Genomic DNA, 22,484 nt, shown 5'->3' on the forward strand with positions numbered 1-22,484 from the left:
ATTTTTCGTAATTTTCGATATCGAAAAAGTGGGCGTGGTCATAGTCGGCCAGATTTCGGCCATTTTTTACACCAATACAAAGTGAGTTAAGATAAGTACGTGAACTGAGTTTAGTAAAGATATATCGATTTTTGCTCAAGTTATCGTGTTAAAGGCCGAGCGGAAGGACAGACGGTCGACTGTGTATAAAAACTGGGCGTGGCTTCAACCGATTTCGCCCTTTTTCACAGAAAACAGTTATCGTCCTAGGAGCTAAGCCTCTACCAAATTTCACAATGATTGGTTAATTTTTGTTCGAATTATGGCATTAAAAGCATCCTACACAAATTAAATGAAAAAGGGCGGAGCCACGTCCATTTTGAAATTTTCTTTTATTTTTGTATTTTTTTGCACCATATCATTACTGGAGTTAAATTTTGGTATAATTTACTTATATGCTGTAAAGATATTAACTTTTCTTTTAAAATTTGAATTTAAAAAATTTTTTTTTAAAAAGTGGGCGTGGTCGTTCTCCGATTTTGCTCATTTTTATTAAGCAGACATAAAGTAATAAGAGTAACGTTCCTGCCAAACTTCATCATGATATCTTCAACGACTGCCAAATTACAGCTTGCAAAACTTCTAAATTACCTTCATTTAAAAGTGGGCGGTGCCACGCCCATTGTCCAAAATTTTACTAGTTTTCTATTCTGCGTCATAAGCTCAACTCACCTACCAAGTTTCATCGCTTAATGCGTATTTGGTAATGAATTATCGCCCTTTTTCGATTTTTCGAAATTTTCGATATCGAAAAAGTGGGCGTGGTTATTGTCCGATATCGTTCATTTTAAATAGCGATCTGAGATGAGTGCCCAGGAACCTACATACCAAATTTCATCAAGATACCTCAAAATTTACTCAAGTTATCGTGTTAACGGACAGACGGACGGACGGACATGGCTCAATCGAATATTTTTTCGATACTGATGATTTTGATATATGGAAGTCTATATCTATCTCGATTCCTTTATACCTGTACAACCAACCGTTATGCAATCAAAGTTAATATACTCTGTGAGCTCTGCTCAACTGAGTATAATTAGGAGCTATTTAGGTGCTTTTTAGGGCCACAAAAGATAATTTAGGTTTTCATTTCGTTTTCGAGATATTCGCAAAAAAGTGTGGGTCTGCTAGGTTAACGTCAAGCTAGCAGACCCACAACTTAAATTTCATTTTATTTTAAATACAAAATATATCAAAATTAGGAGCTATTTAGGTGATTTTTAGGGCCACAAAAGATAATTTAGGTTTTCCTTTAGTTTTCGAGATATTCGTAAAAAAGTGTGGGCCTGCTAGGTTAACGTCAGGCTAGCAGACCCACAACTTAAATTTAATTTTATTTTAAATACAAAATATATCAAAATTAGGAGCTATTTAGGTGATTTTTAGGGCCACAAAAGATAATTTAGGTTTTCCTTTAGTTTTCGAGATATTCGTAAAAAAGTGTGGGCCTGCTAGGTTAACGTCAGGCTAGCAGACCCACAACTTAAATTTCATTTTATTTTAATTAAAAACTATATAAAAATTAGGAGCTATTTAGGTAATTTTTAGGGCACAAAATATAATTTAGGTTTTCATTTAGTTTTCGAGATATTCGCAAAAAAGTGTGGGTCTGCTAGGTTAACGTCAATCTAGCATACCCACAATTTAAATTTCATTTTATTTTAAATAAAAAATATATCAAAATTAGGAGCTATTTAGGTGCTTTTTAGGGCCACAAAAGATAATTTAGGTTTTCATTTCGTTTTCGAGATATTCGCAAAAAGGTGTGGGTCTGCTAGGTTAACGTCAAGCTAGCAGACCCACAACTTAAATTTCATTTTATTTTAAATACAAAATATATAAAAATTAGGAGCTATTTAGGTGATTTTTAGGGCCACAAAAGATAATTTAGGTTTTCCTTTAGTTTTCGAGATATTCGTAAAAAAGTGTGGGCCTGCTAGGTTAACGTCAGGCTAGCAGACCCACAACTTAAATTTAATTTTATTTTAAATACAAAATATATCAAAATTAGGAGCTATTTAGGTGATTTTTAGGGCCACAAAAGATAATTTAGGTTTTCCTTTAGTTTTCGAGATATTCGTAAAAAAGTGTGGGCCTGCTAGGTTAACGTCAGGCTAGCAGACCCACAACTTAAATTTAATTTTATTTTAAATACAAAATATATCAAAATTAGGAGCTATTTAGGTGCTTTTTAGGGCCACAAAAGATAATTTAGGTTTTCATTTCGTTTTCGAGATATTCGCAAAAAGGTGTGGGTCTGCTAGGTTAACGTCAAGCTAGCAGACCCACAACTTAAATTTCATTTTATTTTAAATACAAAATATATAAAAATTAGGAGCTATTTAGGTGATTTTTAGGGCCACAAAAGATAATTTAGGTTTTCCTTTAGTTTTCGAGATATTCGTAAAAAAGTGTGGGCCTGCTAGGTTAACGTCAGGCTAGCAGACCCACAACTTAAATTTAATTTTATTTTAAATACAAAATATATCAAAATTAGGAGCTATTTAGGTGCTTTTTAGGGCCACAAAAGATAATTTAGGTTTTCATTTCGTTTTCGAGATATTCGCAAAAAGGTGTGGGTCTGCTAGGTTAACGTCAAGCTAGCAGACCCACACTTTTTTGCGAATATATCGAAAACTAAATGAAAACCTAAATTATCTTTTGTGGCCCTAAAAAGCACCTAAATAGCTCCTAATTTTTATATAGTTTTTATTTAAAATAAAATGAAATTTAAGTTGTGGGTCTGCTAGCTTGACGTTAACCTAGCAGACCCACACCTTTTTGCGAATATCTCGAAAACTAAATGAAAACCTAAATTATCTTTTGTGGCCCTAAAAAGCACCTAAATAGCTCCTAATTTTGATATATTTTTTATTTGAAATAAAATGAAATTTAAGTTGTGGGTCTGCTAGCTTGACGTTAACCTAGCAGACACACTTTTTTGCGAATATCTCGAAAACGAATTTAAAACCTAAATTATCTTTTGTGGCCCTAAAAAGCACCTAAAAAGCTCCTAATTTTGATATACTTTTTATTTGAAATAAAATGAAATTTAAATTGTGGGTATGCTAGATTGACGTTAACCTAGCAGACCCACACTTTATTGCGAATATGTCGAAAACTAAATGAAAACCTAAATTATCTTTTGTGGCCCTAAAAAGCACCTAAATAGCTCCTAATTTTGATATATTTTTTATTTAAAATAAAATGAAATTTAAATTGTGGGTATGCTAGATTGACGTTAACCTAGCAGACCCACACTTTTTTGCGAATATCTCGAAAACTAAATGAAAACCTAAATTATCTTTTGTGGCCCTAAAAAGCACCTAAATAGCTCCTAATTTTGATATACTTTTTATTTAAAATAAAATGAAATTTAAGTTGTAGGTCTGCTAGCTTGACGTTAACCTAGCAGACCCATACTTTTTTCCGAATATCTCGAAAACGAAATGAAAACCTAAATTATCTTTAGTGGCCCTAAAAAGCACCTAAATAGCTCCTAATTTTGGCATATTTTTTATTTAAAATAAAATGAAATTTAAGTTGTGGGTCTGCTAGCTTGACGTTAACCTAGCAGGCCCACACTTTTTTACGAATATCTCGAAAACTAAAAAAAAACCTAAATTATCTTTTGTGGCCCTAAAAAGCACCTAAATAGCTCCTAATTTTTATATAGTTTTTATTTAAAATAAAATGAAATTTAAGTTGTGGGCCTGCTAGCTTGACGTTATCCTAGCAGACCCACACCTTTTTGCGAATATCTCGAAAACTAAATGAAAACCTAAATTATCTTTTGTGGCCCTAAAAAGCACCTAAATAGCTCCTAATTTTGATATATTTTTTATTTGAAATAAAATGAAATTTAAGTTGTGGGTCTGCTAGCTTGACGTTAACCTAGCAGACACACTTTTTTGCGAATATCTCGAAAACGAATTTAAAACCTAAATTATCTTTTGTGGCCCTAAAAAGCACCTAAAAAGCTCCTAATTTTGATATACTTTTTATTTGAAATAAAATGAAATTTAAGTTGTGGGTCTGCTAGCTTGACGTTAACCTAGCAGACACACTTTTTTGCGAATATTTCGAAAACGAATTTAAAACCTAAATTATCTTTTGTGGCCCTAAAAAGCACCTAAATAGCTCCTAATTTTGATATACTTTTTATTTAAAAAAAAATTTAATTTATGTTGTGGGTCTGCTAGCTTGACGTTAACCTAGCAGACCTACACTTTTTTGCGAATATCTCGAAAACGAAATGAAAACCTAAATTATCTTTTGTGGCCCTAAAAAGCACCTAAATAGCTCCTAATTTTGATATATTTTTATTTGAAATAAAATGAAATTTAAGTTGTGGGTCTGCTAGCTTGACGTTAACCTAGCAGACCTACACTTTTTTGCGAATATCTCGAAAACGAATTTAAAACCTAAATTATCTTTTGTGGCCCTAAAAAGCACCTAAATAGCTCCTAATTTTGATCTATTTTTTATTTAAAATAAAATGAAATTTAAGTTGTTGGTCTGCTAGCTTGACGTTAACCTAGCAGACCCACACTTTATTGCGAATATGTCGAAAACTAAATGAAAACCTAAATTATCTTTTGTGGCCCTAAAAAGCACCTAAATAGCTCCTAATTTTGATATATTTTTTATTTAAAATAAAATGAACTTTAAGTTGTGGGTCTGCTAGCTTGACGTTAACCCAGCAGACCCACACCTTTTTGCGAATATCTCTAAAACTAAATGAAAACCTAAATTATCTTTTGTGGCCCTAAAAAGCACCTAAATAGCTCCTAATTTTGATATATTTTTTATTTGAAATAAAATGAAATTTAAGTTGTGGGTCTGCTAGCTTGACGTTAACCTAGCAGACACACTTTTTTGCGAATATCTCGAAAACGAATTTAAAACCTAAATTATCTTTTGTGGCCCTAAAAAGCACCTAAATAGCTCCTAATTTTGATATACTTTTTATTTAAAAAAAAAATTAAATTTATGTTGTGGGTCTGCTAGCTTGACGTTAACCTAGCAGACCTACACTTTTTTGCGAATATCTCGAAAACGAAATGAAAACCTAAATTATCTTTTGTGGCCCTAAAAAGCACCTAAATAGCTCCTAATTTTGATATATTTTTTATTTGAAATAAAATGAAATTTAAGTTGTGGGTTTGCTAGCTTGACGTTAACCTAGCAGACACACTTTTTTGCGAATATCTCGAAAACGAATTTAAAACCTAAATTATCTTTTGTGGCCCTAAAAAGCACCTAAATAGCTCCTAATTTTGATATACTTTTTATTTAAAAAAAAATTAAATTTATGTTGTGGGTCTGCTAGCTTGACGTTAACCTAGCAGACCTACACTTTTTTGCGAATATCTCGAAAACGAAATGAAAACCTAAATTATCTTTTGTGGCCCTAAAAAGCACCTAAATAGCTCCTAATTTTGATATATTTTTTATTTAAAATAAAATGAACTTTAAGTTGTGGGTCTGCTAGCTTGACGGTAACCTAGCAGACCCACACCTTTTTGCGAATATCTCGAAAACGAAATGAAAACCTAAATTATCTTTTGTGGCCCTAAAAAGCATCTAAATAGCTCCTAATTTTGGCATATTTTTTATTTAAAATAAAATGAAATTTAAGTTGTGGGTCTGCTAGCTTGACGTTAACCTAGCAGACCCACACTTTTTTGCGAATATCTCGAAAACGAAATGAAAACCTAAATTATCTTTTGTGGCCCTAAAAAGCACCTAAATAGCTCCTAATTTTGATATATTTTTTATTTGAAATAAAATGAAATTTAAGTTGTGGGTTTGCTAGCTTGACGTTAACCTAGCAGACACACTTTTTTGCGAATATCTCGAAAACGAATTTAAAACCTAAATTATCTTTTGTGGCCCTAAAAAGCACCTAAATAGCTCCTAATTTTGATATATTTTTTATTTAAAATAAAATGAAATTTCTGTTGTGGGTCTGCTGGCTTGACGTTAACCTAGCAGACCCACACTTTTTTGCGAATATCTCGAAAACGAAATGAAAACCTAAATTATCTTTTGTGGCCCTAAAAAGCACCTAAATAGCTCCTAATTTTGATATATTTTTTATTTAAAATAAAATGAAATTTAAGTTGTGGGTCTGCTAGCTTGACGTTAACCTAGCAGACCCACACTTTTTTGCGAATATCTCGAAAACCAAATGAGCACCTAAATTATCTTTTGTGGCCCTAAATAGCACCTAAAATGCACTTAATTCTCAAACACCTTATACTTATTTTTGAGCACTTGGGTCTGCCAGCTTTACGCACGTATTTTATTACGGCTCTGGATTTTCGGTACAATTGCGGCTGCATGCTCGCCAAAATGTAAATCCTGATCAAACGTCACACCAAAGATTTTGGGTTCTGGACAGTCGGCAGCGTAGTGCCATCGACGTGGATGTTGGATCTGGTAGTAATTCTATGTAGGTTTTGATAACCTTTTTGGCTGTGGCTACACTAGTTACAGTATTAAACTCTAATTTATTCTGAAAATATGTTTGCTCATTTCCTTATATGGGACGTGGAATCATGAAACGATCCTATTGTGCGAAAATACCGTTCTCCATTTTTATAAGAAATTTAACAAATCGCATTTAAAAGCAAATCCGACCACAAATACGATTTTTTGAAATATTTCGATCCATGCGCCACCTATCGGAGTTTTTTTCTTACTATTGCATTGTCTTCAGGTTTTGAACTATATTCAAAGTTTCAAGCTTGTAGCTTATCGGAAAGTTACTTAAATTTTAATTACAAAATTCGTTTACAATGGCCGGCCGCTTGTTTTCGCACAATAGGGTCGTTTTATGATTCCAGGTCATATAGATTTAACGCTCTTACAAAATCAGTGTTATTAAAAGGAACTTTGGGCCCCCCCTCCCCCTACCCACACGAAATTATTTTCTGGGTCCCTCCCTATTTTTAATAACTAGGACAAATTATGAATCACTTAGTCTTTACCATTATTTCAGAACGCAAAACCCATCTATAATGGACTCGTGCCAATTTCAAAAATAACTGCTCATATATACAATGCTTATAACATACCCAACAAATTTGCTTGCCGCTTCCGTAGATCTCTAATCGTCTCCAAATGTATACCGTTCGCCAAACTACTGTCCTGTTGAGCAGTCGCTTTGCGCACATTCGCCTGCCACACATTCCAGCGTTGAATGCGATCTGGACAATATTTTAGAAACCCTTCAACAATTTGGGGTTGTAATGTTATTTTCCATGGACCCTGTGTGGGTGCATTGGAATCCATTGCTATAGCTTCCAATAAAGTAATAGGAAAATCACGCACTAAACTGAAATCCTTAATGCCATGACCAAACGTGTGCACGGCCATATTTACTTTATTTTTGAAACTAGCACGCTCTTTGCCCAGCTGTACGAGTATATCTTTAAGGATATCACGTTTATCTTGTGTATGAGTTAAACCATTCAATTTTCCCTCCAATAAATAACGTTTTAACAGACGTGCTTCATCACCCCCACTCACATCGGATTGCTGCGCGAGTGTGTCGTATATTATTTTACTATTGTATTTGGATGAGCGTGCGATACGTGCGCGCTCATGTATATTCATATACGATTTAGTTGGTATCAATGTACTATTTCCTAAATAGAGTGCTTTAGCAATACCCCATGTGGTGTCCAGTGGTCCAGCCGCTTTATCCAATTCTTCGAATATGTTTCGCAAATTTCGTTTTGTTTCTTTAGTTTTTAGCTCATTTTCGAGATCTTTTACAGTTCTCTCAACTAGTCCAGCTTGTTGTCCGATTGCGCCTAAGCAATTTTCAATAGTTATGTCATTAAATGCTGGCAATCCATCTGAATTTAATAGTGCATCTGGAGACTGTGTATCCTCTCCGATCTCTGGAACTCTGTAATATGTAAGGAATTAAAAATTAATAAAATAGTTAGAAATGCGGCTGCTGCACCTTGGGGCTATATTTTATTAACTCACAAGACTATATAACCGGAATTTCGTTGGGCGATATATTGACTGTTTTTCACTGAGCTTATCAGCTGGTTACGACGAAGAACCGTGTACATATTTAGTAGATTCCAGTAAATTAATAAACTACAACGAAAAAGTAGCTGCAATTTATAGAAGAAAAATGCGTTTACACAACCAATATAGTAACATCAAAAGGCCGACATGTGAACAGCTGATCAATTAAAAATGTATGCTGCGGCTTTCATATGGCAGATTTATTAAGAGCCAATTAATGGTGACATAACAAGATAAAACAGATGATCGAACATACCTTATGAAAATCAATGTAATCGATTAACGGTGACATACCATAACGCTTACGCCATAACCATACCATAACCAACTAAATGGTTTTTGGTTTCTCGCTATATCCATAACCTAACAATATTTGAGTTGGTGAATTTGATGACATTTTGTAGACTTTATTCATTGTTTTGGATACGTTTGGACTGAGAGACTTATTTTTTGTTGATTATGTTTGTAATTTTTTTCGTTTTCTTCATTTTTATGAAATTTTCACGATTTTTAGGTTAAGGCACCATTAGACCTTCACATTGAAGAGGGTTATGGATATGGGTATGGGGTACGACTATGGCGTTAGAGGTTAAGGATGTTCAGAGTGAGAAAACTGTAATATTTAAAGCATGGCTTCCAAAATAAGAGATAACTTGATATTAAATGTATTTATTACTTATGGCCTCATGCTGCCCTGTTTCAGAGGATAACCGGCTCCATTTATAGGAAAAAGTCTAGTTGAGGGGTTGATTGCTAATACGCTACGAAATATATTGAGAGAGGTGTCAAAAGACGCGTATTAACCTCGGCAAGAATAATCTGAAGGCAAAGAAGAAAAATTGTATCTCTGTCCGGAGATATTTGCAGTTAAAGTTGGCAATTTTCTTGTAGTTGTTGTAACTACCGAAGGCCGCCAACGCAGAAAGTGGTTCTGCCAAAAATACTGTGCATAACACCCCCGGTTTCGGAGGGACCTGAGGATCATTTTTCGATTTTTCGTTAATATCTTTTGAACGAGTAAATTTTTTATTTTCCGCCTTCGAAATATTAATACTAATGTCAAGAGACGTCGATTGGCACCTCTCTCGATCTTTTTGGTAGCCTATTAGCAGTCGACCCCTCAACTAGACTATTACCAAAGGCCGCATTGTCGGCCTTCGGCCGCGCTTATAAAAAATTAGGTAATTCTATACGACAGCATGACACTGCTAATACACCCCAGCGGGTTAGGAGGTCAGAATATTCCCACGGTAGGTATGCCGTCGTAAGAGGCGACTAAAATACAAAGGGCTGTGTATCGAAACCCTTCAGGTTGCCAGCGCAATATAAAGCTTCTCCAAATCCAATTGTCAACCTCACCTATCCGCGGCGAATCCTGTTTCACTAACAGACGAGGCTCTGGCGACCCCAAGCTCCTCATGGAATGGCCTGAAGGTTTAATGTGGCCACATAAATCGTTCCCGAAATGGTGGGGCTAGCACCTTAATTGTGCTGTGGTACCGGAGCGTGCCGGATCTGTATCCGGCAAAGGACCATTACATCGATAACACTCCCCAAAGCCTTCGGGGAGCAACCTTATCGCTACAACAACAACAACAACACTGCTAATACGCGTCCAAAAATATCGAGAGAGGTGTCAAACGACGCGTCTTGACATCAGTATTAATAATCTGAGCCCGGAAAAGAATTTTAAGAAAATTTTAAGTCGTTCAAAAGATATTAACGAAAAACCGAAAAATGACCCACGGGTCCCTCCGAAACCGGGGGTGGGATCCACAGTATTTTTGCGCGGAACACCTTTGTGCATTGGCGGCCTTCGGCCGCGCTTATAAAAAATTACCCTGGGTGGGTCCAACACCGGTTTGGAGACCAAAATTATATCCGCGCAAAACACTTATGTTCAAATTGTTTTTGTGGGTACACCAACCACATGAAAATCGCCAACTTCAACTGCACATATCTCCGGACAGAGATAAAGTGTTTCTTTTTTGTATTTGTATTTAGGCAATTCATCCCAGCACAACAATTTGGCAAAAATTATTTTATAGTGCTAGTCGGTAAAAGGCATAAAATAGGAACAATTTAAACTTGAAACTTAAAGCTATTGACTATGGCTAAGAAAAGGTTACAATAAATAATATATTTAATAAATAATAAATAAATAAATAAACGAATGATAGAGTACATTTGCTTAGAAGAAATCAGTATTTTAATTGTCTATGTTATTATAGAAACTTGTTAATTCTGTATTGAAGAGCAGAGCATTGCTTATAAGCCTAAGTCTAGAAGTGATCGAGTTCCAAAGGCGTATGGAAGTAATGAAGAACTGGCGATCAGATATTAGCATACGATGTCTGAAGTGAGTAAGGAGAACAGATCTAGACGACTGGAGAAAATTTAGCCTCCGATACAGATAGTCAGGTTCCTTCATATATATTAATTTATGTAGCGTAGTTAGCGTTTTAAGTCTAATAAGGTTATCGAAAGAAATGTTTAGCAACCTGTAAGCATGATGAGAGACGTGGTCAAATCTTTTCAACCCATAGACGTATCTAGCAATGTTGTTATAAACAACATTAAGTTTCCTATTACATACATAGTCACAATCAGAGTAAATCTCACAACCATAAAGGAGCGTAGGTATTAAGTACGCTTTTGCTATTAGTAGACGAACATGTAACGGAGTAAAATATTGTGTAAGCCAGAGTGTACGAAGCATCCCATACACTTTTCCCACTGTGCGGATGAGATGATCTTTCCATGTCAAGGTTTTATTAAAAACTATACCTAGATTTTTTGCCGTGTCAACGTATTCTATAATAGTGTTGTCTAAAATTAAATTTTCCATTCCACTTTTATTTAGTGACCTTCTATGAATGACTATACATTTCGACTTCTTAGGGTTAAGACATAAACCGTTCATAGAAGCCCACGTACCAATTTGACACAAATGGTAATTTAAGTTATTAATACACGAACTGGTACGATCACTAGGACAGCACATATACAATCGTACGTCGTCAGCATAAATGTGAATATTACAATACTTGAGAACACCAGGCAAATCGTTTATATACAAAACAAATAACAGGGGACCAAGGATTGAGCCTTGTGAGACTCCTCTTAAAACATTGACGAAGTCAGACTTTCTGCTACCAACACTTACTGCCTGAGTTCGGTCGGCCAAATACGATCTGATTAGGGCTGTTGCACAGTTGGAGAAATTAAATAGGTTGTCCAGCTTCTTGCAGAGAACGGTGTGGTCGACCGAGTCAAACGTTTTTGAATGGTCGAGAAGAGTTAGGAAAGCAGTAAAATTTTTGTCAACTTGTTCCCGAATATCCTCTATCACCGATAGGAGCGCCGTTTTATAGCTACGATTTGACCTGAATCCAGACTGGGAATCTGTAAGAAGGTTATTATCCTGCACATAAGTATTTATCTGGCAGTGCAAAATTCGTTCGACGACCTTGGAAAGGAAAGGTAGAATAGCTATAGGTCTATACTCCTTGTTTTGCTTGGGGATTGGGATTACCTTAGCAACTTTCCAACATTTGGGAAATACACAGGACGTCCGCACAGAGTTAGCCAAGTAAGTTAAGAGAGGAAGGACTTTAGGTATAATTATTTTTAAAATTTTCGGACATATACCATCGAACCCCATAGCATTAGACTTTACTGAAAGAATGGCTTGAACGACATCACGATCATCGACTCAAGCAAACTAAAGAGGACCAAAATCAATATTAGCGCGAATACAATAATTGTCAGCACATATATTGTCAGTTGAGATTGGCAGATTTACAAAATTTATATTTATCTCGGTAATATATACATCAGGGAGGACAGAAATATCATATTTGGATTTTCCGATACCGATATCTTTAATCGAATTCCAGGTTTCCTTCGAACTCAAAGCAGCACTAAACTTGTTATTATGAAATTTCTGCTTAGCTGACCTAATGCCTTTGTTTGCAGCGATCCTAGCTGCTTTGAAGCAGTTGTGAGCTTGCATGGTTTTGTATCTTTTCCGCGTGAGTAAGCAAATTTACGCTGGTGAATTAAGTGTTTTAGATTGGCACTAAACCATGGGGTATTATTGTGTGTAGCAGCTTTGAGTTTCACTGGCACATGGTTGTCGAAAAGCCTAATAATATGGTTCTGTAGGAATGATGCCTGATCATCGACCGATGTCAGCGTACGAATCAAGTTCCATTCGACCGACTCATCCGATGCATTAAGGGTACTGTAATCTATGCTTCTAAAATCACGATACGTAAAGGAACATTGGATGTGTGACGTTTGAAAGTTGTAACTAAGAAATATCAGATCGTGTTTTGAAAAGCAATCCGCAAATCCGCCTGCGGATTACGCGTCATTCAGTGTCATGCTGTCGTATAGATTTACGCATTATTTTCTTGAAGCAATATGCACACGCGTTTATGAATTTTAGGGTCTATATTCGGTGTTTCTACTAAATCAACCTAGGTACAGGTCTAAATGCGGGTTTGCATAAACGTCTTGAAGTGAAAGATCGCTGTGAGGTATTCAATAATCATCTTGTGGCGCCGTCAAAGCAGACCAACGCGTCCAAAGCGTGATTGCGAATTTGCTTTACATTGAACACTACCTTTTGACATGATATTTAAAAAATGGTTCCAATTTTTGCATCACTAAGGCCACCACAAAGTTCTCCCCATAGATGACGCCGCTACTCCAAATACAAAAGTCAAGAACAGCTGCTTCCGAAGGCAAAAATTAACAAATTTGTGTAACAAATTTTTAAATAACAATAATGGGTAATAAATCCTCTCTGTTACTTCGTCAAGAAGAGATTGCTCAAATCCAAGAAGAGACTGGATGTAAGTAGCTTTGATTTTCACATTATGAATATAAACATGCCGACAAGTTGGACTTTTAATAATAGAAATTTGCTGATATCTTAAGTTAGGTTAGGTGGTAGCTGCCCTGATAAGGATAGCTCACTTGGACAACACGTAGGTCCGTTGTGATACCGCATACACCAAAAATAACGATGACTTAGATCTAGCTACTTAGCGAATCGTTGGGTAGCAACGATAAAGCTCCGAATGATACCGATCTCAACTTTGGATAAATCCTCGGGGATCCAATGAGTCGCGACCGAAGTACTTTCGCCTAGTTCTGGCAATACTGGGAAATCAAGCATAAAGTTATTTGGTGATTCCAGCTCATCATCCTCCATACAGCTGCAGCAGGATGGAGTTTCCAGTATATTGCGACGTACCGCATGCAGGCAGTGCCCTGTCAAAACCCCAATGACCATTGATAGGTGAGCCTTAGTGACCCCAATTATTTCAGCAGAGCTCCTGCCATCCACTTTCGGCCAGAAAGATCTTACTACCCTGCCCAACGTTTGCTGAGCTGACTCGAGGCCCAGGTATGGAGGGGCAATACACAGGTGGCCAGTGGAATTCCGAACTCCCTACAGCCATCTTCATCCGGTTCCGTTGTACCGATGCGGGCTAAGAGATCCGCTTGACAGTTACCCGGAATATCACTATGCCCCGGGACCCAGATAATCTTAATTGTAAAATGATTCGATGCAATCGCAAGCGAGGGAGGCATTCGCTATTTACAACATGGACGCCCTAAATGTCGACCATTTTGAACATCCACGTCGATGGCACTACGCTACCGACTGTCCTACACCCCAAAATCTTGGGTGTGACGTTTGATCAGGATCTACATTTTGGTGAGCACGCAGCCGCAATTGTTCCGAGAATTCAGAGCCGTAACAAAATCCTCAAATCCCTCGCTGGCAGTACTTGGGGAAAAGATAAAGAAACGCTCATGACTACATACAAAGCAATTAGCCAGCCGATTACGTGCTACGCGTCACCCATATGGTCGCCAAGCCTAAAAATCACCCACTGGAAGAAACTACAGGCCTGCCAAAATACTGCTCTCAGAATCGCCACGGCATAATGAGGCGAGAATACTCCCCATCAGGGAGAGAAATGAGATGCTGACCAAACAGTTCCTGTTGAATACCCAGAAACCTGGACATCTGATTGATGAACCAGCACCGCCTAGGGGCTTAAGGAGTCATCTCCGTAAGCATTTTGACGAAATACGGCACCTGAGAACCCAGCCGTATGAAGTGAAAAAACACAAGCAGGTCCTTGGTGAACTCCATAAACAGGCGTCGGACCTTTATGCCGGGAATTGCCCGGTGAATCCAGTACTTAACGAAAATTATCCAAAACTTGCGGAAGAGGAACGCATACTCCCCAGGGAAACGCGTGTCACTCTTGCTCAACTTCGTTCTGGATACTGTAACAGGTTAAACTCTTACCTATCCAGAATCAACCCCGACATACAAAATGTATGCCCCGCTTGCAATGTGTCCCCACATGACACCAACCATCTCTTCAATTGTAATGTGGAACCAACGCCTCTAACACCCCTTTCTTTATGGTCCACCCCTGTTGAAACGGCAAGTTTCCTTGGACTTCCGTTAGAGGATATTGATGACAATTTGTGATCGGTCGCGGCTATTAGGTGGGGCGAGCATTGCTACAACAACAACAACAACAGGGAGGCACTCCCAGACCACCCTCGATCGCACTGTAGTTGAGCTCAAGGCCTTGATAGCCGCTTGGCTATCAGAGTAGATGTTAAATTCCCAAACCATAGTAGCACTGGATAGCATTCCATCCACCGCATCCTTAATCGCAGCAACTTCCGCTTGGAATACACTACAGTGATCAGCCAACTTAAACTTGCGGCTTACATTTAGCTCTTGACAAAAGAACACTCCCCCCCCCCCCCCCCCCCCCCCCCCCAACCTTTCCGTCCAACTTCGACCCATACGTGAACAAGTTAACCGGTCCCATGCCCCAGATAATTCCTCTTCCCCACTCCTCTCTCGGTGGAATGACTGGGGTGAAGGTTGTATAGGGAGCAGTTATCGGCATGCAATAGTCCGTTCTGTCCGGGATAAAATCGAAACTGGTAAGAAGGCTAGAGTGTCCGAAGTCAGAAAGCCCATATCCCATATCACGAAGCCTGACCAACGACCTTGCCGTGGCCGCCTTTCCCGCAATATCTACTGGATATATGTTCAGCTTGACGTTCAGTGCCAAGGTAGGTGTTGTCTTGAGAGCGTCACTGATACCGATCAGCGTCGTCCATTGCACTGACACTAACATTTTGGAGGTGCTCGCCGTGTCCAGTGCTTTCCACCAGACCAGCAACGCATAGAGCAGAATCGGTTTGACCACCATCTCATAAAGCCAGTGTACTACACCTGGCTGGAGTCCCACCAAATTTGCTGATATGACATGTAATAAAATTGTTTACTATTACACATACATCTTAGGTACAAAACATTTGCTTGGAGTGTAAATTAAATGCATATTAAAGTATCGGATAACGTTTTACAAAACGGTGCACCTTCTAGTCAAAATATCGGAAGAGATTTCATAATCCGAAGGCGGAAAAAATGTTTAGTCGTTCAAAAGATATTAACGGGTCCCTCCGAAACCGGCGGTGGGATCCATAGTATTTTTGCGCAGAACACGTTTCTGCATGGGCGGCCTTCGGCCGCGTTTATACAAAATTTCCCTCTCCGATGAAAATAACCAACTTCAACTGTAAATATTTTCTGCCAGAGATGAAAAATTTTTTTTCCGCTTTTTGATTGTTGCTTAGGAGGTCAATACCCGTCGTGACACCTCTCGCGATATGTTTGGACTTGTATTAGAAGACGACCCCTGTTGTAACCAAATGTCGGGCTGAGCGCCAATGCGGAGAAGGTCTTGTTCACTAAGAGTTATAAGGTCTCGAATTTGACTAGGTATATGCTATGAGAAGTGACACTGCTGAGAAATCGTGTACAAAATATCTAGGAATTATTCTTGGCAGTAAGTTGTCGTGAAAGCTCAACGTGGAGGAGACAGTGAAGAAGCGTCGAGGCCTTCACGGTGTACGCCCTCACTCTCGGCCACACAAAAACTTGAGGGGTGCGCAGGTTATAAATGCTTAGCATAATGAGAGCCCACCGTGGTGTGATGGTAGCGTGCTCCGCCTACCACACCGTATGCCCTGGGTTGACACCCCGGGAAAAGCATCATCAAAATTTTAGAAATAAGGTTTTTTAATTAGATGAAAATTTTTCTAAGCGAGGTTGCCCCTCGGCAGTGTTTGGCTAGCGCTCCGAGTGTATTTCTGCCATGAAAAGCTCCCAGTGAAAACTCATCTGCCTGCAGATGCCGTTCGGAGTTGGTATAACACATGTAGGCCCCGGCCAATTTGTAGGGAAAATCAAGAGGAGCACAACGCAAATTGGAAGAGAACCTCGGCCTTAGATCTCTTCGGAGGTTATCGTGCCTTACATTTTTTTTTTTAATGGGAGCCCTGAAGACAACCCCGACGGCTGCATTGTATGAGGAGCAATACGCCTGTCGGATCTAGAAGCAGCAAGTGGCTAAGGTCCTAGAAAGCTCTTTGCCAAGGGGACGGAGTTATTTTATAATATGGGTCCTGGTTTTTAATAGAGTTTTTCAGTTTGCTAATTAAACAAACCTCTGCTAACACTACGGACTGGACTTATTAAGTCTATGAGAGGTCTTCATAGACCAGCAAATTCAGCCAAACCTAACCTCGTAGTTTAAAATTTTGATGAAACGTGGACGACTCGGAATTTTTCCCGACCAAAGGCAGTCATTTCATTGTAACCCCATCTAATTTGTTGCGTCCTTGGTCGCTCCTATTGGATGGGGCGAAACACTGCTACAAAAACAACAACAAATTTCGCTAACAAAGTCTGTCACTATTCATAAGTTGTTTTAGACCAACGTTTAATTTAGCAGTCTCGAAGAAAATTGAGACTAAATAAAACCAACAACTAGTTTTATTTTGTTATCCACGTTTGTTTGTCCGTCGTTGAGAATCATCAATAGTCCTTGAGTGCGTAGAGAGGTTAAACAGACTAGGAGTCAATAACACCATTCCTACCTGGACACAGTGAAGTGGATGGTAACGAGCAAGCGGACGAGCTTGCCAGGTTGGCAGTGGTCGAAAAGCCAATAGGACCTCAGCCCATCATGCCAATAGGGTCACATACAATAAGGGAAGAGTTTAGACAAAAAGAGGCGTGCCTCAGGGCACAACATTGGCGCGGAAGTCCAGGACTTCGGCAGGCAAATGCACTAATAGGAGGGTACAACCCAAAGTGATACAAAGCTATGATTAACCTCCCAAAAAGTAGCTTTAGGATTTTAACAGGCATACTCACAGGATACTGCAGGCTAAAGAGCCATATGCATAAATTGGGCATATCGTATAGTAGCCTCTGTCGATTCTGTGATCGCGAAGATGAGACTGCAGAACACATGTTGTTGTAGCGATAAGGTTGCACCCCGAAGGCTGTGGGGAGTGTTATCGATGTGATGGGCCTTTGCCGGATACAGATCCGGTACGCTCCGGTAACAACACCATTAAGGTGTTGTTGCGAAAGATGTGTTTCGACCTTAGTGGTCAGTCAAAGAAAAGTTTTGAAGTACGATGCAACCTTGCGCGTGATTGTCCAATTCAGTGCAAATGGTTGCTGCGACCAACTTAACTCTGCCACTTCCGGCCTTTTCAACTCCAACCACCAAGCAGAACACACGGCGAAGAATAAACTAGGTAAGATTTGCAATCGAAATTAGAAAAGGGGAGCAGATTCTCATGAATGGCATCTCATTCGACAGATTTGATTCCATCGCCCTACGTAAATGGCAATTCACAAGAAAATACTGTAAAAGATCAACAACACACAGTGTCTCAGCAGCAAAGCCGGCAGAGGAGTCACAAAATTGCAGCCTCACACTGACAGGGAATCGAAGCACTAAGAAGCTTGGAATATTTCCACGGCAATTTGGTGTTGAATACGAATGTGCGCAAGCCAGCGCGAGAAAAGAATCGACGAAACACCAAGTAAGAGAGCAGAGCAGCGTGGACAGACTGTAGGCGCCGGCACAACAGTTCGATCATCACAGCGATTCAACGACAATAACTCAGCACACGGGAGCAGTATATACAACCAGGTAGTTAGTTTTAAACCAAAAGTTCGGCTGGGGCCATGCGTTGCTAATTAGTTCGAATACACACTTGCTTCAAGCAAAAAACGCTAGTGAAGGCAGAAACGCTTGGTTGAGCGCGCAGCACGGCTTGCTCGCAAACAGTGGCCACTCGCCCGAGCAGCATAATAACACATATATGTGCATAGGGAGTGGGTGGCGGCGCGCTGATCAAAGGGGGTGATTTTTGTGAGAAGGAAAAAGACAAACGCGAATCTATTCGTCAAGAGCAACAGACGTGTCGGTATCCAGCACAAGGAAGCTGGATAGCCAAACCAGTGGATGAACGGCAGAAAATAACGAGCGCCATATATAATTTTAATGATGCTGTTGTTGTTGTAAGCGGGTTTATTTAAGAGCGACTATTGTTGCGGGCATCGGCGAGGGTAACTATTGTTATAGCGGCTACCGTGAATCTCTTCATCAAAAGCAACTAAACGGTGGCTGGTCGAATTGCTTGTAGCCAGCGCATGGAAGCTAGGAGGTAGTTTAAGAGCGTGCACAATGGTGAAAATATTGTTGATTAATTATTGTGGTTGTTATCTAAGAGTTGTTTGTGGGTGACCACTGTCTTCAGCGTGGGACAGAGGGTGAGTGGTGCGCTTGATATAGAAACATAATAGTAAAGCGCAATGAGCGCTGTGTGCCCCGTTGCTAGTTACCAAAGGCGCCGTAGGGTAATCAGCTGGTGAGGTTTTGTTTGTTTTGCTTGGGTGTCTGTGCCAAGAGATTATGTCTCGCGGTTGTCGCCCCACTCAATCCCTGTCTGATTCCCTCTATTCATACTGACACTACTATTTGCGTGCGCTCACATATAATTCACACTGGCACATTTCACATTTTCGTATTCCGGGTGACTCTTAATACGAATGAATGAACGAAATATGCGGCCGTGGTGTTATGTATGCCTGTGTAAAAGCGCGTGAATCAACGCAGGGTTATTTAGTTCAGTTAAAGGTCCAAAAAGGGGACGGTCATATATTTCGTTAATTCAAAGTGAAGAGCTAGCTGCAAGGCATTCGAGGACGGAATGGTAAGAGCATCCCATCGTAGTGGCTAATCATAGAGGCGCGCACCCCTATTCGTGTTGACAGTTGTTAGCTCGGTTGGACTGCTGAATACCGGTAAACGATTCCCTGCTCAAATGCCTTCGCTTCAGGCTTTTGTTTAAGCAAATTCGTTCAGATCAAGTATCCCTTTCCTAAACCACTATATTACACTACACGTATATACATACATTTGAATTTGTACATATTCGTTCTCAAACGCGAGATGAAGTAAGTTTGAGTTAATGCACTGATGAAAGTGATCGGGTGTAGTAATAACTGAAGAATCGGAGAACTTAGTATAGGTCGATTTAGTTGTATAAAACACGGCTGATGCATGCCGCTCAATGTGCATTAGGAATATAAGCTATTAGGTGCGATGACACCTGTAAATATGAAATTTAACCTTGTCGTAGATATAAGCTATTGCTGAATAAATAATGAATTGCTAAGGATGAAGATGTAGTGTGTGGTGAATGGGGGATGTCGGGGTGATCTGTTGGTGATGGACAGACGGACGTAAGGACAGGTATTTACTATGGGGCCATCCAGTGGTGGCCATGGCGGGCAATGGTAGGGGGGAGTTGTGAAGGCAGATGGGCCTGCCTCGATTGTATGGAGGCGAACTGCAGGACGACGGCGACGAGGCATCACGGTTGAGGTCAGGTGAGTAAGGGGGTTATGTTAGTGGCAGCAAAGGGGTACGATTTTTTTGTATTGTTTCTGCGGTTTACCTAAGCGGTTTCTGATACCTATGATGATTGCAAGACCCACCCCATCCGGCGAGCTAAGTCGATAATGCAAGCGTACCCAGCTGATCATCGTGCCCTATTTTCCTTTCGAGGGAACTTGATTGCGGCAACCGGGGGTAACAGTGTTAGCCCGACCATCTCGGGAGCGATTTATATGGCCACATTAAACCTGCAGGCCATCCCTCCCTCCGCACCGCCAAGTTCCATGTTGAGCTTGGGGTCGCCAGAGCCTTGTCTGTTAGTGAAACAGGATTCGCCGCGGATAGCTGAGGTTGACAATTGGGTTTGGAGAAGCTGTATATTGCGCTGGCAACCTGAAGGGTTGCACTACACAGTCCCTCGAACCTCGTATTTTAGTCGCCTCTTACGACAGGCATACAGGGTATATTCCAACCCCCTAAGCCGTATGGTCTTTGTGATGTGTACGAAGGTGTTTATAGGAACGTAGTCTTTGTAAGACAGAAAAAATTGTGCACTGTCACTTAATAAAAGTAAAGTGTTTATATTTTCTCTGGTATAAATATTTTCAGACGAGTTCCTTACGGAATAGCCTATATTGTTATAATTTTACAAGTACTTCACAGAAAAAGCAAATACATATTTATTACTTACTCTACTTATAGTTACACCCAAGCAAATCGAACGTCTCTATTCACGTTTCACTTCACTGGATCGCGGTGATTGTGGTACACTATCTCGTGAGGATTTCCTGCGCATTCCCGAACTGGCAATCAATCCACTGTGTGAACGCATCGTACATGCCTTTTTCGAAGATAGTACTGATGATCGTGTAAATTTCCGACAATTCATGAATGTCTTAGCTCATTTCCGGCCAATCAATTCGAAAAAAGAAAATGGCTTGAATAGCCGTGAAGAGAAACTCAAGTGTTAGTATGGAAAGAATATTCTCGACCTGCTTATTTGTATTAATCTTTTTCTTGCAGTTGCATTCAAAATGTATGACTTGGATGATGATGGCGTCATAAGTCGCGATGAGCTATTGAGCATTTTGCACATGATGGTCGGAGCAAATATTAGCCAAGACCAATTGATAAGCATAGCTGAGCGTACTATATTGGAAGCAGATTTATGTTGTCAAGGCAAAATCTCATTTGAAGACTTTTGCAAAGCATTAGAACGTACTGACGTGGAAAATAAGATGTCAATACGTTTTCTTAATTAAAAAGTATTTAAGGCAGGCGGTAAGCATGATTTAACTGATAAAGATTAAATTTTATTTTCGCTTCTTACACTTAAAAATGTTAGTAGCTAATTCTGTTGCATTTAGTTTAAATTGTGGTTATTCTTTTTTGAAAGAATTAATTTGGGCTGTACAATTTGTTACGGTTTAACACTTTATGTAAATACGAACACGCATAGTTAATAAAGTTTGTCAAAACTTTTGTAATTCAATATTCGTTGTATATTTTGCTATTTCGTCATTCTATCATTGGTGCCTAAGCGTCTAAAACATATCCCAGGGTGTTTCAGAAACGGGAGCCAAAACCTGAACCGCAATAATAACGGCAATCAGAAATATATAGGCATGGATTGAAGACTAACGTCCAATTAACATCAAAAAAACGATTGTTTCCTATGCAGATACTAATAGCTTAGACACGGATAAGAGCGCTTCCCAAGGCAGTCGGTTCTATGTACCGGAGGGACTCGGGGATTTTTCCCGACCAAGGACTGTCATTTCATTATAACACCATTTAAATTGTTGTGTCCCTCCCACAAATTGTCATCCTCTCTGATTCCCTTTAAAGATATTGATGACAATTTGTGATCGGTCGCACCTATTTCGTCATTCTATCATTGGTGCCTAAGCGTCAAAAACATATCCCAGGGTGTTTCAGAAACGGGAGCCAAAAGCTGCACCGCAATAATAACGGCAATCAGAAATATATAGGCATGGATTGAAGACTAACGTCCAATTAACATCAAAGAAAACGATTGTTTCCTATGCAGATACTAATAGCTTAGACACGGATAAGAGCGCTTCCCAAGGCAGTCGGTTCTATGTACCGGAGCGACTCGGGATTTTTCCCGACCAAGGACTGTCATTTCAGTGTAACCCCAACTAATTTGTTTCGTCCCTCCCACAAATTGTCATCCTCCCAGCAGCTCCTTGCAGCAGGACTGCTCCATATTCTCTTACTCCGGGAAGGCATCGAATCCAATCCGGGTCCGTCTCCTGACCTCGGTCGTGAGAAATGGTTTTGCTGCATCTGCCGGAAAAGAATCTTTTTAGGACGGTCATACTCTGTTCAGTGCGTCTCGTGCAAGGGATGGTTGCATCGGACAGGTTGTTCTGGGCTTGATCCCAAAACCAGACGTCCACGTAACTTTTATAAATCTTTTGTGGCTCCTTGCTGTTCACGCCCAAGGGCGTCCCGTAGTCTACTTCTAAGCGCCCCCCCACTACCTTCCAGCAGCCACAACAAGTACCCGCTGCTGCTCGCGCCCCACGGCGCCAACAACTC

At 39.5% G+C, this 22,484-nt stretch overlaps 2 protein-coding genes across 2 annotated transcripts in view; one reads left to right on the plus strand and one right to left on the minus strand.

The window, feature by feature from the left end:
* Nucleotides 1-8,240, minus strand: part of LOC137237705 (uncharacterized) — a 31,951-nt gene extending 23,711 nt beyond the window's left edge. The window contains exons 1-2 of the mRNA XM_067761753.1: nt 8,047-8,240; nt 7,125-7,963 (exon numbers count right to left, since the gene is read on the minus strand). Coding sequence (XP_067617854.1) covers nt 7,125-7,963; nt 8,047-8,135 — 928 coding nt within the window. The 5' untranslated portion in view covers nt 8,136-8,240. The remainder of the gene's footprint in view (nt 1-7,124; nt 7,964-8,046) is intronic.
* A 4,557-nt stretch (nt 8,241-12,797) lies between these two features.
* On the plus strand, nt 12,798-21,411 carry elm (calcineurin like EF-hand protein 1 elm). The gene is made up of 3 exons (XM_067761754.1): nt 12,798-12,956; nt 20,622-20,885; nt 20,943-21,411. Exons 1-3 carry the CDS (start codon nt 12,890-12,892, stop codon nt 21,179-21,181), a joined length of 570 nt encoding a protein of 189 aa, XP_067617855.1. The 5' UTR covers nt 12,798-12,889; the 3' UTR covers nt 21,182-21,411.
* Nucleotides 21,412-22,484: the final 1,073 nt, after the last annotated feature.

The sequence above is a fragment of the Eurosta solidaginis genome, chromosome 1 (genome assembly GCF_040869045.1).
Source record: "Eurosta solidaginis isolate ZX-2024a chromosome 1, ASM4086904v1, whole genome shotgun sequence".
In the NCBI taxonomy this organism is placed as follows: Eukaryota; Metazoa; Arthropoda; class Insecta; order Diptera; family Tephritidae; genus Eurosta; species Eurosta solidaginis.

What these genes read in the sequence shown, in the direction of transcription:
- elm (XM_067761754.1), top strand. Translation starts at nt 12,890, where the DNA reads ATGGGTAATAAATCCTCTCTGTTACTTCGTCAAGAAGAGATTGCTCAA. An exon ending in AATCCAAGAAGAGACTGGAT is followed by an intron (nt 12,957 to 20,621) that starts GTAAGTAGCTTT and finishes CTCTACTTATAG; the next exon opens with TTACACCCAAGCAAATCGAA. An exon ending in CCGTGAAGAGAAACTCAAGT is followed by an intron (nt 20,886 to 20,942) that starts GTTAGTATGGAA and finishes TTTTTCTTGCAG; the next exon opens with TTGCATTCAAAATGTATGAC.